Source organism: Pectinophora gossypiella, chromosome Z, assembly GCF_024362695.1.
Source record: "Pectinophora gossypiella chromosome Z, ilPecGoss1.1, whole genome shotgun sequence".
In the NCBI taxonomy this organism is placed as follows: Eukaryota; Metazoa; Arthropoda; class Insecta; order Lepidoptera; family Gelechiidae; genus Pectinophora; species Pectinophora gossypiella.
In genome coordinates, this window is record NC_065433.1 from 4,029,692 (window position 1) to 4,045,010 (window position 15,319).

Sequence of the window (15,319 nt, forward strand, 5' to 3'; positions counted from 1 at the left end):
TTAGCAAGATGAAACAGGTATATATTTTCGCACGCAAGTTGGGGACGGAAGATTAAAAAATGCGAGCCCTGATGTCTTGATGTGGGGGTGGTCTGTGAGTGAAGCGAGCCGATGCGAGTACTGGTGTCTGTATGTGCAGGTTCGAGAGCGCTCATGAGACAGTCGTGCCATCGCCTGCTGGAGCACCAACAAGCAGGCAGTGAAGAGCCTCCACTGTACTCGCCTATCGATCAAATCACAGGTAAAACATCAAAGATCCACCCACTCTTTAAGAAAGCTTTGTATCAAAACCAATCTCCCAGTTTCCTGTACGTCGACGATCTAATCAGAGTGGATTCCAAACTATGTTCTATATCTACCTTTTCCGTTGGGAATATTCTCTAATACTTCGTTTGATGAAGTAGGGTAGTTGACTGTTTTTTCTTTTCATCCATCTACTCACTTCAATATGCTGAAGATTAATCTGAAATCTGGTTTTGAATATCTTGTCTTACGCTGGAAATATTCAAAGTTAAAGTCAGTGGCGGAATAACGTTCCATCCCTTTCTAGCCAAACGGTACTCGTATGCCAGGAACATGTATTATTATGTCGTCTAGAGTTCCTATTTCCTATTGATTTCGGAGGGATGTAACTGTTTAATTTATCAATGAGTTTCCATTCCGTTTTCACATTCGGCTATCAATTTATATGTACTTAAGTATTTTACAACTAAAATGAAAAACATATAATTTTTTATAATGTTACTTACTTGTCAACTACCCTATTTGTACAGTAATCATCGAGTGATATTGCAAAGTATTTAAGTAGGCGTACACGGTTTTCTTTGACCTAATTAAGTTGGCAGTCCTATTGCAACAAACATCGTATTCAAATGTATTAATGAAATATTTCAATAAATTCCATATTAAAAATTAATTTTCTTATCGCAGCTGCAACGGAAAACCTACGTAGGTATACGATATCATTGAGTGTAATTGTTCAATGGTTTGCAAAAGATATTAAAGTTTTATTTCAATTATGTATACTTATAATAATATGCGCCTTAGAGCGTTCGGTTAACGATCTGGAGGTTTAATGCCCGATCTAAATCCTTTGTTTGGCTGGACCATTGCAGGCTGAACCGACTAATTGCCCGAAAAAGTAAGATTCCGTGCTGCGAAAGGAATTTGAAGTCGTTGGATTCGGGGTACTAGCCAAAACACCTCCACCAACCCGCACCGAAGCAGCATGGCGGAGTATGCTACATGCCTCCTGTGCTGCAGTAGGATGTATACAGGCTCTCTCTCTCTCTCTCTCTTTATTTAAGAGCTGCGCTCTTGTCGGTGGATTAAACGCCATTCCTCTCTTCTTCCCGCCAAAACCTTCGCCTCCTGATACGACACGACCTGCACCTTCTCTTTTATTTGTTTCATAAATGTTCTCCTAGGTCTACCCCATCCTCTCTTTCCTTCAATTATTCCTTCTATGATGGTTTTTATAAACGAATCGTCTCGTATCAGGTGGCCAATCATATTTCCTCTCCGGTTCTTTGTAGTCTTTATTATATAGGCTATTAATATTTAATATAATTTGTACCTACAATGGTGCTGATTCCTGTACACACCATCTAATTTTATTTTAAGTTACATCTGTCATTTTCTTATCCGCCGAAAAGGAAAGGGACGGGTAATCGACAAGCATAACCCGATATAATTATGTTGACAGCACACGTCAAACGGTTTGCATACCAGCGAGATATCTTTTTGATTCACCCGGGTTATTAATTCATTTATTCATTCTTCCTAAAATTAAGAGCTGTCAATCATCCGTCCCTTTCCTTTTCGGCGGATAAGAAAATGACAGGTGTAACTTAAAGTAAAATTAGGAGGTGTCTGCAGGAATCGGGGCCAATGTTGATGGTACGAGTATTAAAATTTTAGAGCACGTTTAGCGCACATGCGGATAGTAATAAGTACACGTATACAACAGAACAACATCGACTAAAACGATTATTTTGTAATGGCATACAAAGCTTTGACCACCAGACAGGTTGTAGAAATTGAATCGAATCAAATAGGAAAAATATATACAGCTAAAGTAGCGAGCGAAACAAAGAGAAATATTGACTTATGCAAGTTGGAAAATATTCGAGTGACATTGCTATCTAGGAATATTGAGTAAGGAAAGTATTATCTGTAGTTTATTGATTATAAACTTTGTTTATCAGTAAAGCTACACAGAATCCTGAATATGAAAAAAGCTTTTTTAATATGGAATTATAAAGTAATAGAATCACAAAGTGAAACTACATAATTTAGGTACTTTTCACAGCCTAATCAACTAATACGTATTTAATAAAAACAATGCGACCGTCGTTGGCTGCCATCTTTCCTCTGAAGGTCAACTCACAATAAAATTTGCGCGTCAAAATACAATAAAATATTTTACCGAATTTCGATGCGTCACTGAAATTATTTCCCTTTGTAAGAAGCGAGGTTAATTCAGTTAAAAGCGCATTTGCAGTGGCGAACCGAAAATATTTTATTCCAATTTCGCAATCGGATTTATCTCTTTTGTTTCAATGTATTTCGCATTTGGGCTCCGATGTGTCGTTGTGGCATTTTGAGCTTCTACTTGTTATTTATTAATATAGGTTTATTAAACGAAGTTTGTCATGGTTTTTGATTAAAAACTCTGTTTCTTTTTATGTTTTTGTAAGGTATCTTGCATACATGAATTATGGCGTTGATAGCGACTCTCCGGACGGCTATTCCCGCTACAGCGAGTCTTTTTAGGGCGAGAGGCTTGACGTCGCGTTTGTCATTTGCTTGTACAGTTCAAAACACAATCTTAACCACGCTACTTACAATATTTTTTACACTGAAATAAAAATTATCGCTCGACGTAGAGGTATAATAAGGTGAACACACCGTAGAGGCATGTGACGTCAAGCTATTGCCGTAAAGAGACTCGCCGTAGCGGGAATTGCCGTTCGGGGAGTCGCTATCAACGCCATAATTCATGTATGCAAGATACCTTATCTTAGTACCGACTTCTAATCCTAGTAGTCGGAGGAACCCAAAGACCTTGTTTGATTCAAAACGAGTAATATAACCTCAAAGGTTCTGTAGGGCCAACGACATTTAAATATGGGTCTACATTACCAGCAATGATGTACCATTCCCGACAATGTCCTTAAAGTAGGAATGTTCCTGCTGTAAAAACTCTTTAATGATAAGCTTGGCTGCTTTTTTTTCAAATTGATCTTCCGTGCACTGTGGTCCTGCCTAATGGCTAGGTAATAAACCTCTTTTTACACAACCTGTGAGTCTTTTCAAGCCAGATATGTTCCCAAACCAGTCTAATTAAAGCAGCCCTTGTATTATGTATAGCTGTAGGGGTGGCAGGTGTAACAGTATCGTTCTGTGGGGCAGATAATGAGTACCGGTGACCGACATCGGCTCGCTAACTACCGGTTCAATTTGTCGATAATTCAGCGTCACCCTGACCTGGTTCCATCAGTTCGCGATGCACCGGTGAATCCACAATTTCCCAACTGAAATTTGATACAGTTCATTACCATCTTCCCAACTAAATGCTCCGCTTGAAATATTATGACAAAACCATCGTAATGCAGTGTCGTGTGACCCGTTTTATTTGAGTTAACCTTTACAATTTGTAGTTTACAATCACCGGAATTGCCTTGTTTCTCTTCTTCTATCCTTATACTTACGACACTATAATATTACACCATTTACTCTATATAAAGTTTCACAAAATGTGAATCCAATTTGTTACCAGTAGGGTTATACTAATCATTGGGAGCCGTCTTTGAGTCTTCTGTTTAATCAAAGCGTAGGAATCCGCGGCATACATTGAGCACCAATGAGTTTGGCCGATGACCGTCTTAGTGAGAATATCTTGCAAAATCCGCAGGTAGAAAACGCCTTAATTTGAGAGCAATTAGGTCCTCGTCGATACTCTAGCACAGGTACCTTAGATATACTTCCGATCTTTCACAACCTGACATATTTTTGCGGAGAGCGCTCGCACTTCCAAATTGTTAGGTCGCTTGTCGTGGTCATTGAAACTAATTGGCAATACGGTGAACACGCCGGTTCGATTCCCGCCGTAACACGTACGCGGACATAAAAATGAACGGGTCTAAACGCCACGCAATGTAATGGAAATGTAGTCAACCCGGTTAATCTAATATTTCCCATATCATAATGTACCCATCGCGATTACGTGTTGTACCTAGTACCGGGAGACGAAACGAGCTGGCCAGTTCCGGTCGGCACCGCGGTCGTGTGCGTGCCAAACCACCTCGCGACACTGCGACATCTCGCGACAGCTCTTGACCGCGGACCTAACAATCCATACGCCGTCGACTTCTCCTTTGTAGAGCCGTCGTCTCGGCTCAGAGTTACGATCTTATTCTACCTATTTACACATCTTAAACAAAACGAGATTTCGCTCGACACGGGCTGGCGGGCGGCAAAATTGAAGATATATAAAATAGGAGTTTTCACACAGTGGTACCTGAGCATGTGGCCAGGCAAGGCGGCGGCAAGCTGACACGATATGCGACGACGGAAGAGGACGAAGCGACACTCAGGGAGCTTCTACTTAGGTACGTGCGCCACCCTAGCGACACCAGTCGAACACTAGCTTTCTGCCTTTACTCTGGCTTTACTGCATCATTGACGAGTCTTTGTATCGATGTGTCCATTCAACACTCACCTTGGCTTGGCATCCCAAATATCTTGTATTGCAGATACCGATGCGTCAGGCGGAGCGGCACCCACACCACTCTCTCCCATGACATCGGACATAGCACCAATTAGCATCAATGGCCATGACATTGTTGATACGATACTGAGTTATGTCGTTTTTTTGCTTACATTTGGCATCTTGTTAAGTCGACACTTTTCCAATAGTACGATGGGAAAGCAAGGCTGCTTGCATGCGTGTGATCGTCACGTGTTTTTTACAATTGTAGTTTTACATTAGAAAGGATTTACGAATATTTTTTTCTATAGAGAACATTAGATACCCAATGTACTTAATTAGTTTTGGTTCTTCGATTTTTTCAATCATCTTATCATCTCGTGGTTTAACACGCTATGTTCATCTGTGTGCTCGTAAGTTGGAACTCTCATTCATTTATTTCTTCTTCTGCTTAGCGTGTGGCGTTGTATGTGTGCGTGTTTCTGTGTGTGCCTGCGTGTGTGGGCGGCGCTTGCCGTGCGAATAAAATCCAAAATGATTCCGGCATTTCGTTTCAATAATATTTTCAACAGAAATGCTCTTTTTGAGTAAATAATTACTATGAATTTAATTGTACACTGCGCAAAACGATATAATACCATACAGTAAGTGAATAAATACTGTAGGCACTTTTGTAACATGATCATGGTGATTATTTACATTTGGATACCGGAATGGATATAGGTATAATTCAGTTGTATCATAATTAATGATTTTATACAATGAAAATGAATTCACAAATCTGATATTAATAGGGCGGTATTCCGGCTTTGGGCCGAACAATTATACGCAGAATTTCATTACCTATACAACGTTTCCTAAAATGTTTTGATTGCCAAAACACGTTTCACATAAAAACGTTTGCCATCTGTTTCATTTCCTAAGTTGACTGACAGGTAACCACTATGCATATTTTTATTTATTTGGCAATTTTATGAACAAGCAAAGAAACGATTACGTTGACTCCGTTACAAATTTGTTAGGTTTGGTTAGTATGCTGTTAATTGCATTCACACCTGGATTCTCATTAACCGTAAACTCCACCAACCAAAATTAATATAATGCCATGTTAAAAAAATAAAATAAAAGTCATAGTTTGGCAGGTGGATAATTGATGCAGAATTAAATACGCCTGATAAAATTATGCGAAGGTAACTATAGTTGGGAAATGAAATTAAGTCAATAATTGTTTGCGAAGTGAAAATTTATTTTTCTGCAAAAAGCTATAGAACCTAATAGGGTATTTGCCTGTTGCCTGAATATTTTGTTAGTCGGATATAATTGCAAAATAAAGTATTTGTTACAGAGGCTTTGAGTTTTGACTAATTAACATGGCGTCTTTTTAGTGGAATTGCATTTGAGTAAAACGACGTGCAAGAAAATAAATATTTTATCATACAACGGTTTCGCAAAAACCACGAAGCGAGGATCAATCGAAACTTATTCAATTGTGTAAATGACTGAGTATAAGGATGAATTATAAAATGCCAATCTTGAAATGCCAACACATCCCACGGGGGCTAGTGGTTAGAGCGTTAGGCTCACGATCTAGAGGTCGATATTCAATTCCCGATGGGGACATTGTCGAAATCACTTTATGAGACTATCCATTATTTGGTAAGGACTCCTAATTGTCCGAGAAAGTAAGATGTTTCCGTGCTTCAGACGGCACGTTAAGCCGTTGGTGGTTGGGGGGTTGGCTATTATCCGTAAAAACACCTCCACCAACTCGCAGTGGAGCAGCGTGGTGGAGTATGCACCATAACCCCTCCGGTTGATTGAGGGAGGCCTGTGCCCAGCAGTGGGACGTATATAGGCCGTTTATGTTATGGTATGTTATGTTGAAATGAACGTCAGTCGTAAATTAACAAAAGTACTTAAAATCCCATTTACCCTTTCACTCAAATATAAATTACGTAATAATGAACTCAACGATTGAACATGTATATTAATGACATCACAACAAAGTATAATCAATTAATGTCCAAAGTATTAAACAAAATGTCAGTTCAGTACAATTTGTGTTTATATTTGAATGTATGAAAAGTTTTACAATAGTTTCAATGCGCAGTACTAGTTAGATCAGTCAAATTCCAAAAGCCAGTGCTGTGACGTTCTTTAGCATAGTGATGTATCGGTGGAGATTGCGATCTATTTAGGGGGGTCAAAAAGGCAATCGAAGCAATTCAATTAGAAAAAGCAATATTGCTATTTGACATTTGTTTGACATTGCGCGTTTACTTTTATAAGCGCAAATGTCAAATTCTAACCCCCTGTTATAACAATAGAAATTACCCGTTTTGACATTTCCTGAAGAGTAGTTTCAGTTGATTTAAATTATGAACTGGCTTAGTGTAAAGTCGTTAAGTTTCATTTTAAATGCAGAATAAAAGTAGCAAGGCAAATACTCTATTGCATGTTTAGTAGCGGAGTCAATTCTAAGTTTTAATTCAATTTATGAATAATATAGGATCAGATGTAGTCGTATCATAATTAATTAGTTAATTAAGATGTCTATATCGCTTCTGCTTCGTTGGTTTCACATCGGTAGGTAGGTTCACTACTTAGAACACGAAGTGAACTTCCTTTCTAGTCCATCTACTATGCCAGTAGTCTGTTCTAATAGATTTTGCGACAGTTGCGAGCAAATGAGGATAAAAAATAGAAGCTGAAATCTAAGTAGGTGTCGGCACTGTTGAGTGTTCCTAAATTTTGACAGTTCTCTATACTGACCAGTTAAAATTCGTGATAAATTGCTATAAAACGTGGAACAACGTGGAGTGTATCCCGTCTGAAGGATAAGTTACAAAAAAGAAAAGCAGCCAGTTGGAAGAAGGCAGTTTTGATTGAAAACAAGTTCTTCTAAATTTTCTTCTTTCTGATCTTTAGGGAAAACAAAGCAAAGGGCACAAAGGGTTACAGTGGGAAAATATAACCAAAACAATGTTTTGTTTACTCAAATAGTATCGTCAAAATTTAAGAACACTCAACAGCAGCGACACCTGGTGGGAGAAATAGGCAGTTTTGTACCCCATTGATTAAAGATAGCTAAATGTAGGCGTGGATTCGGTAATTGATGAAACCTCAGAAATACGTTAACGGTTGACAGTTGCTAGGGGAAAAAAACTGAATCAGTTTCATACCTTTGATCCGCGTTTTTGCAATGTATTCTGTACCTACCCGCTATACTCGTTTAAACACTAGGCCGTACATTTTTTTCGATAAGATTTTTAACTTATATACAATAGTAATATTTCCTGGTCCTAAGCAGAGCGTTTAAAAGGGCCACATCGAAGCAATTTGTCTAAAAAAGCAATTTGACATTTGCGCATAATAAAAGTAAGTGCGCAATGCAAACAAATGTCAAATAGCAATTTTGCTTTCATAGATTTGCCTTTATAGCCCCCTAGAGCATCTTCCTTATTATGCTCATATAAGAGTGAGTAATACTTACATACATACATACATACATAAACTCACGCCCGTAATCCCAAATGGGGTGGGCAGAGCCACAAGTAATCAAAGACAACTTGCAGCCACTGTTGATACAAAGTCCTAAGATGGATATGATGAACCTTATGGTGATAAGGGATCAGCCTATCGCCCATAACATTAGTCCATCATGTTAGAGGACGCAATCCCTCTGTCGGTTTTTACGACATGCCCGGGAAGACAAGCAGCTGAACGTGTTCTATGTTTTTTATTTGCTCCCAGAACAGCATAGAAGCATGAGTAATACTTGAGAAAAACAATACTAACTAGTTAGAACAAGTTCTCCGTTGTAGGAGGTCTCGGGTTCGAATACAAAAATCACTTTGCGATCCCTTAGTTGCATAGGCTGATTACCCATTGTCCGAAAGTAAGTAGAAGACACATTAAGCCGTTGGTCCCGGTTACTACTTACTGATGTAAAAACTTAGTCGCTACATGACCCATGGTTGGTGATGGTCATCCATTTCACGACCCCTATAGAAGAAGTTCAGAATCAGAATCAGAATTATTTATTCAACGTAATTATCATGGATAAACTTGTTGAAGGTCAATGTAACATTTTTGATTTACGTCATTTCGCAAGGCGTTATGGCTGAGGAGAAGAAATGACAAGAAACTGCAATAGCAACACATCTTTTAAATCAATGAGGGTACATTACAAGTTATTTAATAACTAGAGAAACACATTCAATACCAGACATTTTTATCATTTAGGTAATCATTAATCTTATAATAAGCTTTTTTACATAAAGTAAGCTTCACGTAAGCTTTCAATTTATTCTCTGACAAATTTAAAATATTATCTGGTGTTTCGGATAGATATATCCTTTTATTAATTAACCAGTTAATAATTCGCTTTTACATAACCAATACAAATCTGAAACGGCGGTGAGCATTTTCACTTCACAATAATATTGCGTATACACTGAAGCATCACATTTCATGTTACCAAAGCATTATATTTACCATGGAATTGAAGCCTTTGGCAAAATGTGGGTGCATTTTACAATATGTTGAATACAAAAATAGAGTGAAGCTTCACAGGGAACTTTGACGGATAAAAGATTAAGCTGAGAATAGAGTCTACTAGTAGATGCTTCAATGCCGGGTGTATGCGAATACAGGAGGAATATTGATCTAAACAGCATTAGGGGTCTAGTAGTTTGTTCGAGGGGTTTAGTGGCTTTGGTGTGGAAGCTTAACAGACAGACAGAGTTACTTAGACAGACTTATACAACGCGTTAATTTGCTCCTCAGAGATGTCGTAAAAACCGACAGCGGGATTGTATTTTTTTATCTGCACAATTTTGCCAATTACAATAGATTACATTTTACAAAATTAGATCACTCACAGACAAGCCAAGAAGGCACTGAATTTATGCATACTTTTCCATTTTGCACTTAAAATAATTAACACAGCACGCAGCATATGAACGGCACAGAAAGCACAATATTCGCAACGGTTTAATCTTGACTTCTTTTACAAATAGCACCTCATCAAAGCATTATTGTTCGATATACTGGAATTAGCTTTATCATTGTACACGCGTTGTGCTTTGCTAGCCAGAACATTTTACGGACATATACTGTATAAAAGTGTCTCTGCCCACCCCATAACCAGTTACGGGCGTGAGTCTTATACTTTTTATTTATCATGGATGCATTTAGACTAATTTATTTACTCGTAACACTGTGCTACGTGAGATTGTAGTCCTCTGCTACGCGGTGACTACGTCGCGTCTGGCCGTTACGGCGCAGTTTACTATGCACAATCTTTTTATTTATGAGTAAGTTACTAACTATAAAATTCAACTATTTTGTTTAAAACTTTGACAACAGTTTACATTTCAAATCTCACTGTTAACGAAACAATTATGTTAATATTTAGGCCAATTACAATTAAATTAAATAAGCTTTAAATTATAATTTAAAGGATTATGTTTGACGATATGGTAGTCGGAATGATGAAAACGTGGACAAAATATCACACATAATATGCCGTAATGGAAATTTTAGTACTTATTTTTTTTTTATATTAAGACAGTTTCTCTTTATTACAAGATGAAAAGTGATGATGTGGTCAAGTTCTCATACCAGTGTTTAATTTGCTTGTTCTTATACTGATTTCTATATTTTTTTTTAAACTACAAATATAATGCTGCAGAATATTAAAAAAAATAATTAAAAGAATGATTTATGCAGTGTTTAGTCTCCAAAAAAATGTAGAGACGAAATTATTTGAGCTAAAAACGATGAAAAATTAAGAGAAATCGAATATTTAGTTAGAAAAACTATTTGAGGTTATTAAAGTAAATTTTTGATAATAGTATCAAAGTTGGAAAATCTGTCAATATTTTTAATGTAAGTATTATATCAAACTTTGTGAAAAGATTTCTCTCTTTTTACACTCCACAAAAGGAGAATGAATTAAATTACTGCAAAATAGTTATCAATGTTCCTTGCTATAAGCGGTGACTGTCGCTTGACACTGCCAGAGTTAATCACGAATTCCAATATTTTGGGACTTCCGCCTCTAGTAGCGAACAAGCGTAATTTATTTCCGTGCTCTGTGGCGGGTGTAATCCACTAACAGATGTCTGCAGCTGGTCAACCGCATGTCCAGTCTATCACTTGCTGTACATGATTTGATTACTTACGTCTTGTACGTTCTCCACATACTTATTGTCGAGTTGCATTTCTACGTAAAGCATTTCACAAATAACATTTTATCCTTTGGGTAGAAATAACAGTCGTGCAGCCATTAATTCTTTATAATAGTTTACTTTTATAATAATTATTTAATCGTATCTATCTGTACTTGTATTGGGCTGGTTTTCCCTTCGCGGGTTGGAAGGACAGACGGGTAGTCGCTTCTGCAAAAAACCGGACCTGTCAAATCTTCAGATTAGGTAGGGACCCTGTCAAAAACGGGATGATGCTAGGGAGATGATGAAGATGAATAATCATTTAATCATGTCTTCGTGAGCCACAAACACGGTAGCGTGGAGATACGACAAACCACCTATCGCGTAGGTCTAATGGACTCAGTGAACCGTTGGTACTTAGTTCACTTTGCGATGGATGTACCTCTAGAACCTCTGGAATAATTGGGATTGGAATATAGTTGTGAGCTTGCGCACAAACTCGAACATTACCTAATCCCGGCTCGGAACGCCCCAAGTTCCTCTTATATACTGGATTCGGCTTAATGTTCGAGGATCCAATGGTACTCAACTATAACTACTGCAACTCACTGCGGTCTGTTCTAGATGTCAGCATTATTTAGTCGTACGGTTTTATGACACAGTCGTTTCGTTATAATATACAGGTGTTAGTGACACCGTAACGAATACTAAGGGGAATGATTCAGACCATGATTCTGAGTTAATATCAAATGGAAAATCCATCGCAAAATTCATGTATTTGTGATTGTTATATTATTTTAATTCTATACTTTTCACTAACAACCTGTATAATACCAGCGTCGGTGGTGAAGTAAATATGGAAATCATAATTTTCCCTTTAGTTTGAACAAGAATTTCCGGCCAAGTAGTTAATGCTATCTGCGGAAAATCTACAATAAGTCACGTCAAAAAAAAAAAGAACAAGAATTGGATGTGACTATGAATGGCTAATACCCATATCCTGCTAACAAATTTACAAAGTTATTCGCGTTCTAAGGATACAAAATTAATACTTTCACACTTTTAAAATATTTTTTTTAAAAATATACAATCTTGTTCGCAGAAAACTTGATCGTAGTGTCACGTTTTCCGATCCCGGGTCGAGCTCTAAACCAATGAATTCTACTTTATGAGTTTGAAATCATATTTGGATTATAGACAATTGATTTCCCGTAGTTTCCAGGATCCGGGGATCCCGTAGTTTTCAGGGCCCAGTTAATGGATTGCCTTGCCATTAATTTTCACATGGGATTCAAACAACTGGCGACCTCTGCGTACACCTTTGCATAATGTTTTTGCGTAACATAACTCACAGTCACGGCTACAATCAAAGAGCAAAGGTTCAGTCACTGAGTCCAGCGAACTATTTGTGATAATATTTTTGTAGGTGTCTTTGGTCTATTACAGAAACGAAATGTTACCAGAAGGTCTTAAGCGCAACCAGTTAATTTATTACTTTGCAAGAACTGATTGGACTTTTGCAGCATATCGCAGATCCAACGCAAGACGAACTAAGCACCTACATATCACCGAGCTTTCTGTTAGACCAAAATAACATAAAATTATTGAACTACTAACTTAGTTATTTTTAATATTCAGTTCATATTTAAAAGAGGAATGACGAATTTAATATGCAGTACCTACTGCATATATATATATGTTTTTCGAATACCTATAAACACAATAGCTAACACAATCAATAGAATGCATTTCTTTCCATTTTGTTCGCAACTTTCCCAAACTCCATTCAAGCGGTTTAATACTGAACTTTGACTAAATTATTCGTTACTAAACATTGATAAATCAGTGTTTTCATTTACTTCTGTGTTAAACTCAGGTTAAAATACTCTAGTAGATAGGCATAGAAAGATGGCCACTGCTATGTAGATTTAGAATAACGTGAATTATTTCGTATCCAATGTACTTAAATACATAAAGGGCAATGCAGCGTGAAATGACCCTCATTAAATAAATGTTCAAATTAATATCCGATTGGCAAAAATGTAAAGTTTAATAAGTATTTTTTTATATTGGCCTCCGTGGCCAATGGTTTGGCGCTAGGCTTACGATCCGGAGGTCCCGAGTTCTAATACCGGTGTGGACACGTAACAAAAATCATACACTAAGCCCTGCTTTCGTTGGGACACTGCAAGCTGATCTCCCGATTGTCGAAAAGTAAGACGAATCGTGCTACGGAAGGCACGTTAAGCCGTTGGTCCCGATTACTACTTACTGATGTAAATAAGTAGTCGTTACATGAGCCATGTCAGGGTCATTGGCTGCTGAATAATAATCTTGACACCAGGGTATCTCTCTTCTTCTAATCCTTTCATCCATTGTCACGTGTCCTTTTTTACAACCCGATATATACGTAGATATATAAATAGAAGAAGAATATTTTGTATTCCCAAAAGAGTGACAAGTAATATTTTCCCACATACACACACGGTATTCTAGTCTATTTATAGCCAATATTGTCCTACGGCTAGGCAAAGCCTCCCTTTCATCTTTACACTCGCTTTTGCAGTTTTCTGCGAACTGCCACCAATTCGTACGACAGGCATAAAAAACGCCACGTTTTTGTCGGGATCTATCTCACATTGGGAATCCATCCAGAGGTAGCCTCTGAGTGACAATACTGGCCCTCATACACCCATATTTAAATATATTTTTGAAATTCAAATATAGAACACAGCAAATGCGTCGACCGATTACAAATAAAACCTTCTTATTCTCATCAAAGGGCAGGGTAGCAGTTGTGAGAAACATTTTTTACACTAACATCAAAAACTGCTTTGTACTTTAGCGTGACATTGAAAAACAAATATCCGATAGGTAAAGCATCTATGTTTAATATAATAAGTAATAATAAAAGGAATAGTTTACACTATCCGACCACGTGAAGCGCTGTTTTTTGTGATGATCTTCCGAAAAATGATGCAAAGGTTACGACCTTGGCTCCTTAGGATTGGTATGATCACTATTATATTACTTATATTACATATAATAATAATATGTATAAAAGTCACTATATTTGAAAACCTTTCAAAAGTGAAACTTAAATAAATGAAACAACAGAATTAATCCGTTCGGCTTATACAACTGCTCATAGTTCTCCACTGTCCAATTTCAAAACCTATTATATCCATTAGCGTTTCTGTTTGTTCCAATGAAAGCTCAGCGCAGTTCCAATTATAACGAATCAAGGTTCCAAAAACTTAACAGTTTTGCTGTAGACCAACTTTATTTGAATTGTAAATTAAACAAACGGACATTGGACACGAAATATTACTTATAGAGCGCATCACCCTTTCTGTTCCTCGTATGAAGTCAGGCTGTGATCTTTGTCCACGTTAGCATTCGAGGGCCATTGACAGAGGTGGTAAAGAGGACGTTTGTCTCCAGCCTTCAGAGACAGGTTAGCGTGATGAGCATGAACCTGACTGCCAAGTTGGATGAGCTGCAGCGCGGCGACCGCCAGCTCGAGACCACAGTGGCCCTCTGCGAGATCCGCACGCAGCTGCAAGAACTCACCAAGAGCGTCGAGTCATGCCAGAGCGAAGTGTCCGAGGTAAGTGCCCAATATTGTCAACAATCCATCACCAAAGCAACCATTATCCTTCTCGTCATCAATTATCATCTTTAACCCGCATTCCGTCATTCTTCTCGACGCCAGCACTATTATCGACACTTCTCTTTAACTTTAATATTAGTCACGTGTCCTTATTATTAGTTACTGGTGATTAGCTCCACCGGAGTTTGTATACTTAATCTTTAAATCTCTAAAACTCTTTAGCATTAATTATATTTACATAGGGCCATTGTGATACAGGGAAATAGCGCGGGGCCCGCCATTGTGTTAATTTTATTTTTATTTCGTAAATTTTTACTTTTCGTTTACATTTTTGATCATAATTAAAGTCATCCTTATCACCAAACTCGTTAATACAAACATCATTATAATGGTTAAATAGTGCTACTTTCGAATTGTTTGCCAGTTAATATTTCTATTACACGAATTCCATCGACAGAATATTCTTTATTATCATCAGGCCGCCAAATTTTCCATATGATTTAGTCACTTTTCATGACTATATAGGCCAATGCGAGACCTGCAAACTCTACATGCTCTGAAAACAGTAACTAACACTGTATAAGCCAGGGGTTCCCAAAGTGTGAGCCGCGGCGCCCTGGTGCGCCATAGAGAGTGAAGAGGGACGCCGTGAGGTCTATCATTGTTCGAAACCACAAATATTTGCGGGTAAGTACCCATTTGAGCGCTCGCATCGGTAAATAGTATAGCGTCGTGACACTCCTTTTCGACCGTGATTTTAAATTTACAACGACGGTAGGTACCTACCATTGAAAAAATTGGTAGGGTATAAGCCATAAT

At 37.8% G+C, this 15,319-nt stretch overlaps 1 protein-coding gene across 10 annotated transcripts in view; it reads left to right on the forward strand.

Moving 5' to 3' along the window:
* Positions 1 to 15,319, forward strand: part of LOC126380082 (glucose transporter type 1) — a 148,973-nt gene that overhangs the window by 87,048 nt on the left and 46,606 nt on the right. For 8 of the 10 annotated variants that reach the window (XM_050029298.1, XM_050029299.1, XM_050029296.1 and 5 more), the window contains 3 exons: positions 140 to 241; positions 4,517 to 4,613; positions 14,332 to 14,497. In XM_050029298.1, the coding sequence (XP_049885255.1) occupies positions 154 to 241; positions 4,517 to 4,613; positions 14,332 to 14,497 (351 nt within the window). In that variant the 5' untranslated portion in view covers positions 140 to 153. Of the gene's footprint in view, positions 1 to 139; positions 242 to 4,516; positions 4,614 to 14,331; positions 14,498 to 15,049; positions 15,188 to 15,319 lie in introns of those variants that run through there. The other 2 variants (XM_050029301.1, XM_050029302.1) reach the window with 2 other exon arrangements.